The sequence below is a fragment of the Anarrhichthys ocellatus genome, unplaced genomic scaffold, assembly GCF_004355925.1.
Source record: "Anarrhichthys ocellatus isolate YVR2014 unplaced genomic scaffold, GSC_Weel_1.0 scaffold10, whole genome shotgun sequence".
NCBI lineage: Eukaryota > Metazoa > Chordata > Actinopteri > Perciformes > Anarhichadidae > Anarrhichthys > Anarrhichthys ocellatus.
The window spans coordinates 3,817,925-3,835,304 of NW_022280040.1; the positions used below are offsets into that span (position 1 = coordinate 3,817,925).

Below are 17,380 nucleotides of genomic sequence, written 5' to 3' on the forward strand. Positions count from 1 at the left end.
GACTCAATAGTATCTATAAGTATGCTCATTTTTTCAATTTCCGATTCTAAACAAGACATATGTGTAATTTACCTGATTGAGGACAGCCAGTAGGTGCTCTGAGAAGGCACACACAGCTGCAACTAGAGACTGACAGAACACCATATCTCGACGCAACTGGATCTCAGAGTCTAGAGGGGCAACAAAGAGGACGTGAGGCTGAGGGGACAGCCATAGCAGAAATCACAAACAGTACAAGAAAGTGAAAAGAATAGTCAGAAAAGAAATGAAGCCAGTATAATACTCACCGAGTGAGATAGAAATAAGTGGCATGAGTTTGTTATGATAATCAAAACGACCTTTTTGGTCAGACTCTATGCTGTGGCAAGCTTTTAGTAAGGTAACAAAAAGTAGTGGCTGCTTTTTAAAAAGAAAGATCTGCAGGGTATTAAATATTGTATCAGGAAAAGGAATGAGAGCAAAAGACAGGTGTGCCCGAGGGAAAATAATTGCTGCCATAATTTGCTGAGAAATAGGCCCCCTGAAAAAGTTCACCAATCCACTGAGTTAAAAATGAGTTCATGAACCCCTCGGAAATTAATAATGTGTCATAAGGCACGACTGCTTACTTTTTGACACCATTAATTCATCCCGCCATAACCTCAGAAAAAGAAATCCAGCCGTTTTTACTTTTTCTTATAAATTCATATTTCCTAGAGGTATGTAGAGTAACATAACATTTAATTGAATTAGCATAGTTTCTACTATGAAGTCCTTCTCCGAGTTTAGCACTGCTGTTAGCCTTTTGCCAGCAAAATGATTAATATGGATTTTCAACCACAATATCAATTAATGCTGCCTTTTGTTTTGTTGGTGCTGTATTTCTTTACTTTCTTTGTATTGTTTTTTTTTGTTTTGTTATTTAAAAAAACACAAACTGAATAAAATTAATACAAAGCATAAAGTAACAGGTTCAGCAGAATAGTGGCAATACGTAGGTTCACACTAAATGAGGGTGGATTCACTGTATGTCATGGGTTACCCATTTTTCAGTTAGAAAAACTGCATCATTTGCAACTAAATTCTTAATTTCTTACTGTCTTTCCTGGTTTAAAAAACCTTCTATGTGCGACTGTGTGTTTCTCTTTGGGTTGCCTGTAAGGGTTGCTTTGTCTTTGAAAGGGTATGGTTTTATTCCCTTGTTTTTTGGGCAAAAAAATAGTTTCAGTCGGGACAGTTTTCTGTATTTCTGTGGTGAAAGAGCAGAGTTAGACAAACCTGTATACTGTAGTAAGACCAAGAGCAGACGTGTCTTCACCTCTGAAAAAAACAAACAAATGAAAGCAATCCAGTGAGGCACTGAGCAATCTTATATCAGCTCCCAAAGAGCCTTTCTCCTTGACTGCAATAGTATGACCTACACTATAAACTCAACCACTTGAAGTCGTGACTAGGCCATTGCTGTATAACTCTTCTGCCCCAGCCCAGCTCCACAGCTGTTAATCTTCACATATAAGAAATAAAAACAGCTACAGGCAAACATAATAACATAAATCCACATTTGTTTATAGTCATATCATAAAAAAAAAAACGTCATGGGGAGAGGTAGAAAAAGTGGTGTACACAGGCCAAGCACATAAATATTAATTTATATATATACTCTCTCGTTTGTGACCGCCAGCTCACCTTTCCCAGGAGTGTCATGTGGCCTTGGGTCTGGGCTGTTTGTCGCTCACTGTGTTTGCTGGGATGTGTCTGTATGTACATGTTCAATCTGTGTGCTAACAAACACCAAACCACAAACCAAATGAGGCCGAACTTCCTACGTGTCTCGATAAAATCAAATCAAGGGCATCTCACAGAGTGCAGCTCTTTGATTGTTTAAGCTCCAGCTATGTGGCCCCAATTTATGTATCCCATGATGCAGTTAGCGGTCTGGGAATGCCTGTACCCACACAACTGCGACAGGCTATTACTGCAACCAATAAATATGATGAGGTGCACTGGAGAATTGGTCAATTTCACACTACCTCCCAAGCCTGGCATTTTTTCCATGATAAATACTATATGTGGCTGTGTCTGCAGACAAGCCTTAGGCCCCAAACAGTAATATGTGTTCACACTAGAACAGCCAAGAGGTCATTTTCCCCGTCTGGCGTTTTCAAATTCACGTAATTCTGTTAAAATAAAAGCCCTCTCTTGGTTCATGACTTTTCCTAAATGGGTTTAATTATCATCTAGTGAATTAAAGGGGGTGTGGGCCCGGTAGCCCGGTAGCCTAGCAAGCCTATTGTTTAATCAGACCGCCATGATGAAAATAAACAACTTAACTGCTTCAAGAAATGAAATCATTGAGAGTGCTGATGCTGTTGCAGCAGGGGGTAAAAGATGACCCTCCCGGCGGTTCTAGTCCTAACCCTGTCTGGAAGGGTTCAGGTAAAACACTCACCCTCTACATATTTAGCGATGGTCTGTGTGAGGGTCTGAACGCTGCTGGGAAGGTTCCAGGGATCCTGCTTGACATGAAGACGCAGCTTTTTGGTGCAGTTCACCTTCGGCTCCATCTCCTGCTGAAACTCTGACAGAAACACGCACACAAACAGAGAATTAGCTTTGGCCTGGCAAAGGTATATGGCTGTATGTGTGTCAACTTTAAGACACAATTTGCATAGAGAGAAAGTGGATGACAAACTGCCTTTGTACATATCTTGCATTAATAACTAGTGAGGAAAGAGAGAAACGATCTTATGATTAGACCACCTACAATCTAATCTTTCTTGTCTTTGCAGTGTAAAAGTCAATTTGTCAATTTGATGTAACCCCTCTTTAAATCGGACGGAAAGGCTTGTAATAAAGTTTACTTTGGAGACGAAAGAAGAGATCTGTGATAGAGTGGTGGCTGTTTAATAGTGCGTGTGAGTGTGTGTGTGTGTGTGTGTGTGCGTGTGTGTGTGTGTGTGGTTCTGAGGGCGACAGAGAGAGTGAGAGATCAGATATGCAGCAATGCTCTACTTGTTAGATAATGCTATTTGCTCTGTTATCAACCACACACATTACTGGAGTGGAGATGGATCAACTCTGATCAAGGCCTTCACATCCCTCCTGAGGGCATTTATGCACACAAACACACACACACACACACACACCCACGCACACAAGCAGACCTATTTTCAGTTCAAGCATATCTGCGCTCACTTGAAGACAGCCTGAGATGAGAAGTGAGTGTGTGTGTGTGTGCCAATTGGGTCGGGGTGTTTGGAAGCTTCACAACATACAGAAGAAATGTGTAATCTGCTCTTCTGCTTTTAGTGCTCATCACACTCCATTAAAGTCACATTTAGGGACATAAAATAAGCAAACGTCTTTTCATATCAGAGATTATTAAAGCCTTACATAGTACAATATAGACCACCCAGATACAAAACATAAAGTCATCATTTTTTTGGAGAATCTGGGAACCCTGCCTCCACTACTTACTCAAAGAAGAAAGAAAACAATTGTTGCTTTTGAGCTTAGTGTTCTTTCAATCTAATCTTCAAAAAGGGCCGCGTCATGTTCCACGGACCATGAAAGGGCACCGTAAGCTAGTTTATATGTTTAGTGGGAAATGATAAGGATACATTTAGCCCCTTCCAGTAACATTTCCTCCATTTCTCTGTGAAAGATTAAATGTAACAAAAGACAGCGGTGGTTAAAGATGAGGTTAGGTGGCAAACAACACAAAATGATCAGATAACACACAAGAACAAGAGGTGTTAGTAGGTCACATTTCCCTTTGACCGTTAAGTAGCACTACAATAACTGTGAAGTGGAGATGAGTACACAACTAAGTGGTGCTGTTTCAACACTATAAAGTGCTTCAGAGTGAAGGGCACTGGGATAGCTGGAGGGGAAAAGAAGTTAAAAGACAGGAGGGAGAAAAGATAGATGGGAATCAGTTATTTAGGAGCTGGACTACACCTACAATACTTTCCCCAAGTCTCTACAATCCCATCTGTGTACACACACACGTTGCACAACAGGAACTTGCAACCCCTATGCGCAGGCGGCTGCGACATTTTCAGCGTGTGTCCTGTTTTCTCTCAGTATCGGCGGTGGTTGGGAGTTTCTCCAATATTATCTTTCTTCTCTCAGGCCCACTGTGCGGCCCACCAAGCACAGCTCCACCATAACAAAAACATTCCTCACTGGAGACGCGTTTACTGCTAAAGCAGAAATTGAGACATTTTGCGAGGAAGTTAAGACATTTCTTGCTCAAATGGTTTGACTACTGTGAAATGAGATGCGGTAAAAGATGCTGAGAGATGAGTGTTTCAGAGCCAGGAGGAGCACATCACAGTCCCGGTGCTTTACCTTGTAATCCTCTTCCAGGTGTGAAGCACTTTGTCTGCTCGAACGCCCGAGTCACCACTGCTCCTCTCAGCATGCTGGTGATGGATTCCACCTTGAAAAGAGCACAAGTGTCAAGCTGGTGCACGTACATGATACACTTTCCCATGAAGCCAATATCAAAAGTATGTTGCAAGGAAGCACAAACTGCTGCCCAAACATAACCAACACCTGTGTCTCTCTGTAACACACACACCCACGCACACACACACACACACACAATCCCACAGAGAACCAATACAATTTGCTATGCAGTGTGTAAACAAAGATGGGGAAACTGCTCTACAATAAAACAAACGACAGGAAGCAGCAGAAAAGTGCAGACACAGCAAAGCATGGTTTTTTTCTGCTTCTCCACTGCCGATGGCGACGTCCTCATAAAACTTCTTGTGGATTGGTGTATGCATAATCAGATATGGTCAACCTTTGCTCCAAAGGTCTCAGAAAGGTCATGGGTCAGCTCAAGGCTGTTACGATTTTCACTTCCTGAACACGAGTCAGAAAAAAACAACCCACACAAATCCTGTTCTTCATACACAAAAGTCGAAAAAACATTATGCCCTTTAGAAACATTAAGTTGCACATGAAATATGATAATGGGAAAGATAGAAACAAGATGAAAGAAAAGTTAAGTATTCCTGTTGGGGATCAATAAAATATATTAAGTTTTAAAATAATGTTTATCTGCGAGAGAGAAACTGGATTTCAGGTTCAAGGACAAGAACTTGCAGAGAGTGAGAAAGTTAGTTTCTTAGGCTTTCCACTAATAAGTCACATCAATCACATCTGCACAGATAAACATCGGACCCACCTGGCTAAACAGATGTTCCAGAAAGCTGTGCAGCTTCTTCTGCTTATCATGGGACAGCCACACACTGGAGGGCATCTCATCTCCTGCAGAGGGGTGGTTACAACTTGTCAGCATTAGACCACTAAAGTGCCGTTTTAAAGACGTTTTCTGTGTGCTGTCTCAATGCATCAACACATGTATGATGGCAAATCCGGCGTGTGTGTGTGTGTGTCTGTTTATTGTTTCTTTCAAATGTCAGCTTTTATAATAAAAAACAAGGGGGGATATCTGACATCCCATAGAGCTGCGATGCGTGTGTGTGTATGGCTGTGTGACAGAGACATCCTAAGACACAGAGGGGAAGGACACTTGACAGGATACACAGCTGTGCAAGATGTTAATGACATTTCCAGCTGAGATGTGAGGCCAAACGCCTGTCAGATCCAATTAGATTCAACTTTAAGCTTTTTTTGTTCTCGTCTTCTAGAAGGTGTAATCATGCAGTTAGCTTGTAATCATGGCCTAATTTGGGACTAATTTGCAACATTGCGGTTGATTGGGGTTATGGATTATGACATTCAGATGGCAACTTTGATTCTCATTGAGTATGGGCATATAGATGTTATATGGTGAATTAATTACAACTGTGATTAATACAGAAAGTTATATTATTTGTGTCTGCCCTATACGTTTACTACTGTGTGATGAAGAGTCATGTCCGCTGTGTTGCCTCTGTGTACCTGAGTCCATCTCATCGCTGTGCACGTAGGAGCTACAGTGGCTGCTACAGATACTGGTGAAGGAGGCAATGGAGTTCCTGTTGCTATTACAGTCACTGAGAAAGAAACAGGACGATAAACGTTAAGGAGAAAATATATCCGGCCAGCAGTTTCCACAATATGGTCGGCAATTCTACGACATGGCATTATATAGTACTGTATACGTATGCGGCTTGTGTAACCACCTTTCACTTTGCTTTTACCTGTATGAGTCTCTGTTGCTGATGGTGTCGTGTCCGGAGTCCTCCTGCTCGTCCCCCGCTACATTAAAACACACTTTCTTCCCGTTCCGCTCCCCTTTCTCCCCCTCACTCTCTGCTGATATGTAGCTCTCCGGGGTCCTCGCCTCTGACGCCGGAGGATGGGTGATGGAGGATAAGAGGCTGATGGAGAGAAGAAAAAAAAGGAGGAAGAGGAAAACAGTGAGGAGGGATTACTTCAAACGGCTATGACATTTGACACAGCGGGATAGAAACAGCTTCCTTGATCACGCTAATGCTACGCGGGAGGCTCTTGAATGTGTTCCAGCACTGTGACATATTGAAATGTAAATACAGTATGTACAGTATGTGCGTACTGTACGTGTGCGTGGGCTCCAACAGCTGACTGCGTGTGCCAAACAAAATTCCCAACCTGTTTGCGCTCGGCTTCCGCACAACAGCTTCAGGTGGTCATTGGCTCCACGTCGTATTAATAGGTTCAAACGTGCAGCAGGGTACAGCTGTGTCAACACGCTGCAACTCTCGCTGCTACAGCTGGCCCGTATTCTATCAGACGGCTATCAGAAGAGAAGGAAGAGGCGGGCCAGGATATTTTCACAGTTGCACCAACACATGTTGGCATTTAGACCCATATTCCAATAAATGCTTGGCTTGGACTTTTTTTTTTGTTTGTTTTTAATCTCCCTCCACGCACACACTGTGACACGCGATGTCTGTTTACATTTCAGCCTCATTCTAATTTGTGTCCGCTTACATTTTCCATTGTGTCATAACATCGGCCTGAAGGGAGTCTCAGAGCGGAGGCAGAGGAGAAGGGCTCCTCGAAGCTGCTCGGTGCTACATGAAATAAACAGCCTGTCTTCCTCGTTCTTCCCAAATGCATCGGAGATTTTTTTTTATGCCTCTTTATGATTTTAAACACCTCTCCTTTCCCCTCATTCCTCCCTCTCTCTCTCCATTGACCCCCTTTCTACCCATTCACTGGGCTGACTGGGCCACAGAGATGCCCTCATTATGGTCCACTCCAGGAGCCACCACAATGCCCCTTCCAAAGCAGTGTGGCATTCCGTCGCCATGGAGAAGCTCTCCAGGCTCTGTGATTGGCTATCAGTTAATAAAGAAGTGAGCGCAGTTTGGGGCCTTTGGGGCACAAACTATCGGAGGGAGCAAGGGAGAATAACAATGACTGGATCAGAGGAGGGACTTCAACACAGAGAGAAAGAGGGGAAAATACAGAGCGCGAAAGAGAAGACCAAAGTACGCCACTGCTTATCGCAAGCAATCAGAAAGATCTCTCAATCTCCCACAGGAAGCTCTTTAACCCACTTCAACACATTAAACCATTAGACATCAATTGCCTTCATTCATTGCAGCATCTATAAGTGCATCTGCATTACAAAGCTCCACATCAGGCAGTTTCCTCGATATTTGTATGCTTTGATCCATACTGGGGTAAATAGGTCAGAGGACCCTATAGCTACGAAACCGCTGCCGTTCAGGACGCAATTAATGATGTGCACAGAGTAAAGAAAATATGTTAAAATGGAGGAGGAAATCCAGGAAGGGAGGAGGTCCTGATATACAGCAAGCCCTTGTGCGAGGCACGTCCTCACACAGCTGTGACCCTTAATCTGTGGCCCCCGAGACAAAGGTTCACAGGTCGCTGCCTCAAAATGGATTCCTCCAGAATCAGCCAAGAAATGATGTAACATTATACTTGAGGATGTTTCTAATCTCTGGTGAGTGTACCATAGACTTCTTCTCATGACTTTGGGTTGAGAACGGAGGGGGGTGGCGTTTGACATCACGGCCAAAAGAGCCCTCATAAATACGGCCACTTCAGTTCATTATTACATCATTAGGAAGTTGTGCTGTCAAAGTTAGGCACACCCAGTACAGAAAGAGAAAGAGACACAGAGAGTGACGAATGTCTGCGTTTAAGTGTGCAGGCGGATGTGTAGAAACCAAGTCATGGAGGAAATGAGACAGGACAAAGAGGCACAGAAATAAAGGAGAGCTAGGAGAGGAATCATGGGGCATGTAGTAGTAGTAGTGACCCCCAAGCCAGTCAACGAACAGGTGCAAACTAACATAATGAAGCACTCGGGGGGTGTTGAACACACTCACGGAGGTCAGAGCAATGCCTCCAGACTGCAGCTACTAGCTACACAACCCACATTAGTTCCAGTCCTGTGAAACACTCAGGCCCCACCCCACAGCTCACTCTTAACAAGCTCCTGAAGTGTGCATGTGTGTGTACGTCTGCATGTTCAAACAGATAGCGGATGGTAAAAGTCATTATCCCCTCACTAGCTGTGTCTCGGACCATTTGAAAGAGCGTGGATACGATTCTACTAATTGGCACCGACGGGAGCATGACAAAATGTGTCCAGACTCAGTCATTAGAGCCCTGCTGTGAACTCCACTCATTATTACCACGGCTGCATAAGGGGACAGCTACTCTCCATCTAGCGACTTTTTATCCTCCGAATGATCATCTGAAGATTCGTAACACATACGTCAGCTGTCCACCATAGCTGTACACACATAAGTAAGTGCGTGTGCTTTTCTGTGTACTGTGCATGCGCATATCTCTGGTCCATGAATGGCATTTCCAGAGGGCACCTGGCCTAATGACACACCTTTACATCATAGAGATTGTATTTCCTGTTTGGGGGGGGAAGTAGAACTGGAGCAGTGTTTCCCATTTCCTTCCCATGGCCTCATGTGCCTCCAAACAATTAACCCGGCGACCGTGTTGAAGACAGATTCCAGCCAGGGAATACTGATCTAACACACACACACGCACACACACACACACACACACACATACCATATCGGATTTAAAATCCAGAGCATAAATGAAGCATGGGCATACAAATGTGCACAAATTGTGCGGAGGCATGGTCGAGAAAACCACCAAAATAACTTGTTTCTTTCTCTCTCACACACACACACACACACACGCCCCCACCCACCCCACCCCACACACACACACACACACACACACAGGTGCTAGAGTAATGACGAAAGTGTTTGCCAGTGCACTGACCACGCAGGCTGCTAAAGTTACAGTGTGTTATATGAGGCAATCTGGTTTCAAAGGGAATTTCAAATCAAGTGGAACAGAATCGGCGGGAGGGTGTGTTTTGCCGTCATAAACAACAAGAATTACCTCCTCGTGGTTGTGAACCAGTCAAGTTGCAGTGTAAATCCATATCTATCACCACTTCATCGGTTTACCCTGTTATACATTTGTGTGAAACTTCCTTGCCTCGGGCCACGGCTGTCGCGGACGCATAAGAAGTGATTTGAAGGCTTTCAAAAAATATCAATTTCACCATTTCTTTTGCAATAAGGGAGAAAATTGTTTGAATGGATCAATCTCAAACTTAAACTTAAGGTCATGTAACGCTGTGGCTCACATGGGGAGGATTTGCATGGGATTGAGCCTGTGAGAAAGTAAACGTGTGTTGCTTGTGTGTGCGTTTATTTTTGCATAATAACTTGAATCTCTACATTCAGGTACAGGCGTTTCATATACATTAAGCATGCACATAAAGCCACTCACTCGTGAATATGGGCACCGTGCGTCTCCATCTCCTTGACCACCATGGTGAGTTTGTAGAGGAGCTTCTGGTAGGAGTCCAGGATGAGCAGGTCTTCCTCTCTGAGCAGGAAGCGAAGGCCGTGACCCTCTGTCCTGCCCAGGCTATGACCTGATGGTGCGGCGATCGTGGTGATAGTATGCTGGACGTTAACCATCGGGTTTAGCTTACCTGAGGCGACACAAAAGAGCACCAGTAAAAAAAAAAAAGTGTAAATTCCAACCAGATTCAGATGTATTATTCAGCATTATTCTACTGTGCAGGTGTGCTTCATGCACCCTATCCTCGCTCACCCTGCTCAGCACTGCTGCGTCCTCCCTTCTCCATCGTGTTCTTCCTGTTGTCCAGCTGCACACCGAAGGCACTACCCAGAGAGGTGGTGGTCTTTGGGTAGGACACCTCCATCACGTTGATATGACAGTTTGTAGGGCAGAAGTCGCTGCTATGGAGGGGGGACACCTTGGCTTTAGCCTGCTTAAAGGTGGGCCACGCTCTATTCTTCAGTACCCGGGAAAACTGTCATACAGGAGAAAAAGAGACATATGGATGGTTTAGAGATAACGCGGGTAAAGTGAAAAGACAATTTGATAGAAATATGGGTAGAGATCTTGCACTATAATAGCATAAACTGCAGAGGATGCTCTCCTATGATATTGGCTGGTAGGTTTATAATCAAAGGTAATCAAAGGTGGGGAATAATAATTAAAATTTTGATGTGTACCTCGCCAGCACGAGAGTAAAAGGCTCTATGTGAAACACACCAGAGAATATCTGTCAGCTAAATGTGCTGTTTTGTTTTAGACACGTGACAGTTGGCGCTATGAGAAAAGCACAAGCTCACATAGTATTTCCTACATTCCTCATCTTGTAAGTGGCAGCTCAAATATTTAACCCAAAGCAAAGATTCAAGACAGACGCATTAACATCGTCATCGCTCCCATAAGTGAAGAACTCCAGACTCCAACATGACCGTTAATCATTTAACTTGATGTCGATTTAATTAAACTCATATCCTCATGGTATGAGATTAGATGATGAAATGATTTTATTAATTTAATTTGGGTTAGTTCATGTTTTCAATTTATTGCCAAGGAACTGTTTATTTTCGTCACTCTTTCCAGTGAAAATGTTGATCTTTCAAATAAAGTAAATCTTCTGTTCAGATAAGTTAACAGCACATGAATCCTGTATACATTGTTCAATGAGAAATAGCTTTCCGGGTGGCTTAATGCTATATAGAGCTTCGATAAGACATTTAAATCCACCCAATCCTGCTGTGCAAGGAAACATCCTGAATGTTCCACGAGATAGCATCTCCATGCAAAAACTCAAGGGAGCTCGACAGACTGCTCGGATCCAAAAGAGCTGAGACGGAATATCACAAGCACGTTTCTTTTCTTTGCAACATTTGGTTGCACTTTCCTTGAACCCTCCATCACAGGGCCTGCATCCTGTCTTGGACGTTACACAGCAGATGGTATGAGCCACACCGGATCGCTTTTTAGCAACTTGGGCTGTCAAGCAACATAAGCATAACATAATGTGTCTGTCAGCTGAGGAGCTTAACCCAAACATGTCTTCCCTGTTCTCTCAGATAGCCGGAGTAAGAAGCTTCTATCCGAGGTTGATGATATGCTCCAGATGGACCACGTGCTGACCTTCTCTTGAGTCTGAAGAGTCTCACCACATCTCTTGTCTCTAGAGGTTTGTGGACTCTTATTTCCAGGCCTCAGGTTAACATCTCTCTGTCTCTGTGTCTTCCCTCTTTCATCCTTCCTCTCTCTCTCATTTCTTCCTCCTCCTTTTATTCTTCCATTTTCAACCCTCTTATTCTCTCTAGGGGTCTGAGAAGGAATGCTCCAGTGCAGGAGGGGATCTTACACAACAAAAGTCCTGACTGTGCCTGTGCATGGCTATTTATAAGAGACTGGTAATTAATCCAAGGCCCGCTCTAATGTTGAGTCAGATCTTTTCCTTTTTCCCTCTCACGCACTTTTTGCACACATTGGGATGTTTGGCCTACACATGCTCACAGATGTGAATGAAAAGTGATGAAAACACTTTGGCTCCGTCAACAACCAGCTGTAACCTAATCACAAACAAAGCACCAGATAATCCTACATATTGCACATGTATTCCCAAAGTCGACAGAAACGACAGACATCTTGGCTAAATATTTCGTCCTTCAGTCTCAGTTCAGTGAGAACTGATTACATTTTAGTGCAGGAGCCTTCAGACGCCGACGCTTGTGTTTGCGTGTTGATGTCTGTGCAGTGACAAAACAAACACAGCGAAAAAATATGTAAAAGTGGTATTTCTACACCTGCTGCATCCTGTGTCTCTTACTGTCAGTCTAGAAAAATGACAACAGAGTACATTTTCATGGATCCACGCTGCTTAAAAATATACATATGCAGTTCATGGTGGAGAATAAATATCATCCGGAGCGGAGAGTGTGATGAAGAGCCTCTTTTCGTTACCTTTCTGTAGTTGGTGATACGCCGGTTGATGTGCTCCACCCTCTCCCCACACATGGCACTGAAGCGTACCTGCAGCTCCTCTGGGATCACATCACAGCTGGAACTCAACCTGCCGCACATCTGCACCAGCGTGTCATCATTACGCGCCAGCGCCTCCAGGATCTGGTCAGAGAACGGGCAAACAAAGGCAGCGGTGATTAACTGATATGCCTCTAAAAATTCCCTTTTGGAACGAATAGTGGGATGTAAATTAATAAGCAAGCCTTTCTATAAATTGGAAAACAAAATAGAATTTGGCTGGAGGGCTGATTCTTCTACAGCATTTCATGAATCCCCATGTGCTAGCCATAAATCCATGGAGATAAACCCAGATTGGGATACATATGCTGTACGTATGTAGACTCTGACTTTCCAGATCAGAGATTAGATATGAGGAGGAAGAGAGACACAAATCTCTGAGCCGTCTTAATGAGATGCCCAGTGGAGGGGAGAGAAAAGCAGGGGAGGAAATGTAACAGCAGGAAGAGACTGAAGCACAAGAAACCCCATGTACCCTGACAGCATTCGCAATATTAATATTCAACATCACACAGATCTCAGACGACATCTGGGGCAGATGTTTATAATAATACCAAAATTACTTTCACTTAGGATGAATGGGAAACGACTTATAGTCGGAGGGGATATGGCAAGTTTTATTTCAGTCATTGGGTTTCATTTAAGACGGTGCTTTTAAAGACTTTACAACACGAGGGCTGTAAATCTAGACATGAGCCCAACTTGCGATCTCTGCTAATTTACCGTGAATAAGAGATGTTGTTCATCGTGATACTTGGCAGACAGATGCTGCTTTTTATTCTCCACATCAGCATGTGTGCATCCATGTCTGAGTGAATCTTCTTTCCTCCGTGCATCTTAAATCAATAGTGATCATTCTGTGAATGCACTTAACACAGCTGGGAAGTAACGGGACTAAAATAAAGCTGTCAAATTCAACAAGCATCAATCTACACAGCAGGAGAGCTGTCGGCTGCATCTGTCTGTGCCAAAGTATTCAAAACAAAAACTATTACATTATGAAATCTGTGTGAAATGTTAAGGGAAAATGTCTCGACAAAGTTCATCTGAATTATCATTCAGAAATCTGATAGCTTACGAAATTCTACTGAGATTTCACTTTCATCACAGCAGCACTTGTCATAATCATTTTTGAGTTCATCGACTGTTGCTCTGCAGCCGGGTGTGAGACAGAAGCCCGTCATGGCTTGTTTATGTCTTTGTTGTTCTCCCTCAGCTCTGAGGTGATAAACACCAACAGCACTATTAATCACTTAGAAGTTAATAAAACGTTCCCTCTCTTTCTCTCACTGCCATCCACAGCCACTTATGATTAAACAGTTAGAACAATAATAAAGGTAATTGCCATTGGTTGAACTAGACATCCCACTAGGGCTGGACAGGGCCGGATTAACCACTGGGACAAAACTGAGCTGTGGGCCTCGATCCCACTTTCTGTGTATATTTCCTGTTGAGTGTTCCCATCACATACAGCACAAAGCAACTTTATTATATTTTGCGCATAGCCCCAAAAGCCAACTGGTACTCTTCAGCTGGAATACACGATTCATGTTAATGAAAAGAACATTTTTTGGGGGAAATGGAGGAATTTGCTCCATTTAAGCAAAATATCAAGTGATAGAATAAAAGGTATTAAAACTAGATTTTGAGTCCCACATAATTAAACCATCATAGACCTAAAGTCCACTTAAGATCTCCAGATCATTTAACTGGTCCTACCATCACTAATTCAGACTGTAAAGTACTGATGATATTTGCATGTATTGTTACCAAGATAAATGTCACAATATATCATTATATAGATATTAAATCTTATCAGTTATCCCTATATTCATCCAACTAACTGAACGGAAAGAATACCTTAGCAGTGAGGCTGAAGAATCCTTTTGGTTCGACCATCTTTTCCAGTACGTGACACTTGATGCCGGCTGTGCTGTCGTACTCGTACATCACTCCGTACTCCAGGTGGACGTTGTCTACCGTCAAACTGACATGGTCCTTCTTGCCGTCGATGATGGCTATGGTGTTGAATTTGTCCATCACCTCTGAGGTTATAGAAACACAGAAGAAAGAAGAGACGGTGATGAAACAGATCTCTGTTAACTGGCAGCACTAATCAGAGAAATGTTGTACTGTATCATGTTGTGTGATAAACACAAAGGATCCCAATCTTTACCACAAAAAGTGTGTTCATCATTGCACTCTCTGCATTGTAGGAGGTCTCAGACCACCAAATCTGCAGTTCATTTTAGAGGAAGTCCCTCCATAACACTCCTAAAATGATGAGTAATTCCAAGTGTATTAAATTAACCAGCCCTATGCTAACGCGAAGACTTAATACGGCAATAAATCCTGCTCCGTGGCTGTTTGCTACGAAGGGAATAGCTTTCCTGTTTAACTTTCTTATTGGGATCCATAAATCGTAGGAGGGAATTAACACTTGATGAGCCAGATGGGGCGGCTGTTCTCAGACTAACACACTCCAGATGAGCCTGTTTGGAGCTCCGTCTGACTTGTTAACCGGAGAGGGCGTCGGACTTGTGTTCCCGCGAACAAGCCTGTGTGACATCCACAAACACCTTCAGCGGAATTTCTTTTACCAGATTCTTGCTGCAGTTTATTGTGAGTGTGTGTTTGCGCGTGGTCACCTTCTACTTTACACTCGAAGCCGTCTCCATTCTCCTCAGAGTTTGGTTTCTGGTTTGTTGTCTGGTTGTCCTCCTGGGCGCTCTCGCTGTTGTTGTACACCCACTTTATAGTGTCTTGCTGCAAAGGATTATTGTAAAGGAATTCGTTAAGTCATTTATTCATTATCTTTATACTTTGAACTTCTATTAAACCGCAAAACATCGGTATGTTTTTGCTTAGAATCAAATTGGCTGGAAACATTACAGTCACTGATGCACAAAACTGTCAACACACATCAGTGTATTCTAGCATCACTCGTGCTCAACAGGTGGCATTTCTATTGCTAGGAAGATGGGAGATGAGGAAAAATAAAACTATGAATACACTGGTGTATGTGTGCGTGTGTGTGAGTGTGTGTGTGTGTGTGTGTGCAAGCTGAGGTGTGGGTTTCATGCAGCATGTTTAGCTGATTCTACCCAGATATGGTGTACAGTGTTGCAGTTGGGTTAGCAGGGCATGGAGCGAAAAGCCTTCACAAACATATGGAAACACGCTGCTTGGTGAGGCCGCAAACTCATACCCATGCCAATGTCATCAACCCACTCTAGAGCGCCACACGGCCCTGTGTGTGCGTGCTTGCCGTGTGTGTGTCTGTTCTCTCGTCTACACACCAAGCCCACAGTGGGTTTTCTGCCAAGGCTACATGCTGTGCCTGCCTACTGGTCTGTGGTCTTCGCACAAACAGAGAAAGCGACAGAGAAAGAGAAAGAGAGGGCGGTTCCTCTGCGTCCCGACTTGATGCAAACCAGATCTCCAGTAATGTTGGAACCCTGAAGTGCTTCATTAAGCCTGAAGTCCCAGCGGGGCTCAATTATAGTGACACACTACACTAACTCACACCATACACACACCCTTGGGTTTCTATTTTCCCACAATTTTCCCACCTTCAGCAGGTGGACTGCGCTTACTCTCTCACCCTACACTGTTGTCAACCACTCTTTCAGGCAAAAGAAGAAAAGAAACTGGCTAGCCTGTCCTCCATCTTTCTCCTCCCTCCCTCCAGCAATCTCACCCACCCTGAGCTCCAGCCACCCCCAGATCCTTTCCCACCTCTCTCTGCAGCCTTCCAGTCTCCCACAGCAGGCCCACCGCTGTGAGCCAGAGGTCAGCACTGGAGGAGCCAAAACGACTATTATTTCTGCGTAATGACCCAAGAGAAGGAACGAGGGAGTCAGAGAGAGAGAGAGAGAGAGAGAGAGAAAGAGAGATATTAAGGTAAACGGGAGCTAAGAGGTCTGTCTGCTATGTTCTTTCTTACGGTCAACTAGTCCTTTTTTCCCCTCTTTTTGTTTCTTTTACCATTTTATGATCTGTCACACTTCTCGTCCTTCTAGTTTTATAACGTAACTATCCGATAAATCAACATACAATTAAAAGTTGTTTTCATTTTCCACCAGTGAGTTCATGGGAAATGAAAGTGTGACCTCCAAATCAAACATAATTGCAGAAAATAAATAATCTTTTCTACTTAGGGGGCTATATCTTAGGGGACAGGTCTTTTTTAATTTTCATGGTATACATGATTGATAACCTAAATATTGAGTAAACACTTTCCCCCTGAATTAAAACTTTTGGAAAACTGCAGTGTCTAGTCAGGTTCCCCTCCTTCCTGTCATTTCCTCTCACCCCGTCTCACCTGTGTGGGTCGACGGTACTTCCTGCACGCGGTGACATGAGCGATGACGCTGGCATGGCTCTCCTTGCTCACATTGATGCCGTTCACCTTGATGATGCACTGGCCCGGGTGGAGACCGGCGATGGCTGCCACCGTGCCTGGGCGTAAGACGAAGACAAGCAAAGAGAAAGGACAGGTGTCAAGGGCAATAACTGCTGCACGTTATCATACAGGTAACAGCTGCATCACGATGAAACAAATACCAGCACATCCCCAAAAAAACTGTCACATCTTCCACATCCTGTGCACAAAATTGGGTTGAACAACATTCCTTTTTCTTCTTTGTATTTACAACTTTGTTTCCTGTTTTGGCAGCTCAGGAGGAGTGTGAGAGAGCGCGTGGAGAGGAGGGAAGTTGTTTATCTCGGGTCGACGAAGGTCTCTCTCTGAGGGATGTGATTCAGACCATACTGTAAGAGAACTTCATGGTTTACAGCTATCAGAAGGAAGTGCATGGCAGACGAAATATTCCTCCCATTTGTTTTCATAGCTCCTTAAGCACACACCATGCATACCTCACATTGCAATATACAGACTCTGTACTCCTCTCGCCAAGTATTTTAAGCATGAAAATAATGAGCTTTACTCCTTTAAGTGTAGTAAGAAAGTATATCAACAGACGGGTCCACTGGATTCAATAATAGAACAGAAAAACAGGCCACAGTTTGACACAACAATAGGGCCAATAAGATA

The 17,380-nt window shown here is 43.6% G+C and overlaps 1 protein-coding gene across 3 annotated transcripts in view; it reads right to left on the reverse strand.

The window, feature by feature from the left end:
• The window catches only part of prex2 (phosphatidylinositol-3,4,5-trisphosphate-dependent Rac exchange factor 2), a 78,879-nt gene that overhangs the window by 21,897 nt on the left and 39,602 nt on the right, over positions 1-17,380 (reverse strand). For all 3 annotated transcript variants that reach the window (XM_031849866.1, XM_031849865.1, XM_031849867.1), the window contains 13 exons: positions 16,649-16,785; positions 14,973-15,090; positions 14,185-14,369; positions 12,247-12,408; positions 10,060-10,282; positions 9,730-9,937; positions 6,141-6,320; positions 5,899-5,993; positions 5,180-5,262; positions 4,333-4,423; positions 2,429-2,557; positions 1,258-1,299; positions 73-170 (listed from right to left, as the gene is read on the reverse strand). In XM_031849866.1, the coding sequence (XP_031705726.1) occupies positions 73-170; positions 1,258-1,299; positions 2,429-2,557; positions 4,333-4,423; positions 5,180-5,262; positions 5,899-5,993; positions 6,141-6,320; positions 9,730-9,937; positions 10,060-10,282; positions 12,247-12,408; positions 14,185-14,369; positions 14,973-15,090; positions 16,649-16,785 (1,751 nt within the window). The remainder of the gene's footprint in view (positions 1-72; positions 171-1,257; positions 1,300-2,428; positions 2,558-4,332; positions 4,424-5,179; positions 5,263-5,898; positions 5,994-6,140; positions 6,321-9,729; positions 9,938-10,059; positions 10,283-12,246; positions 12,409-14,184; positions 14,370-14,972; positions 15,091-16,648; positions 16,786-17,380) is intronic.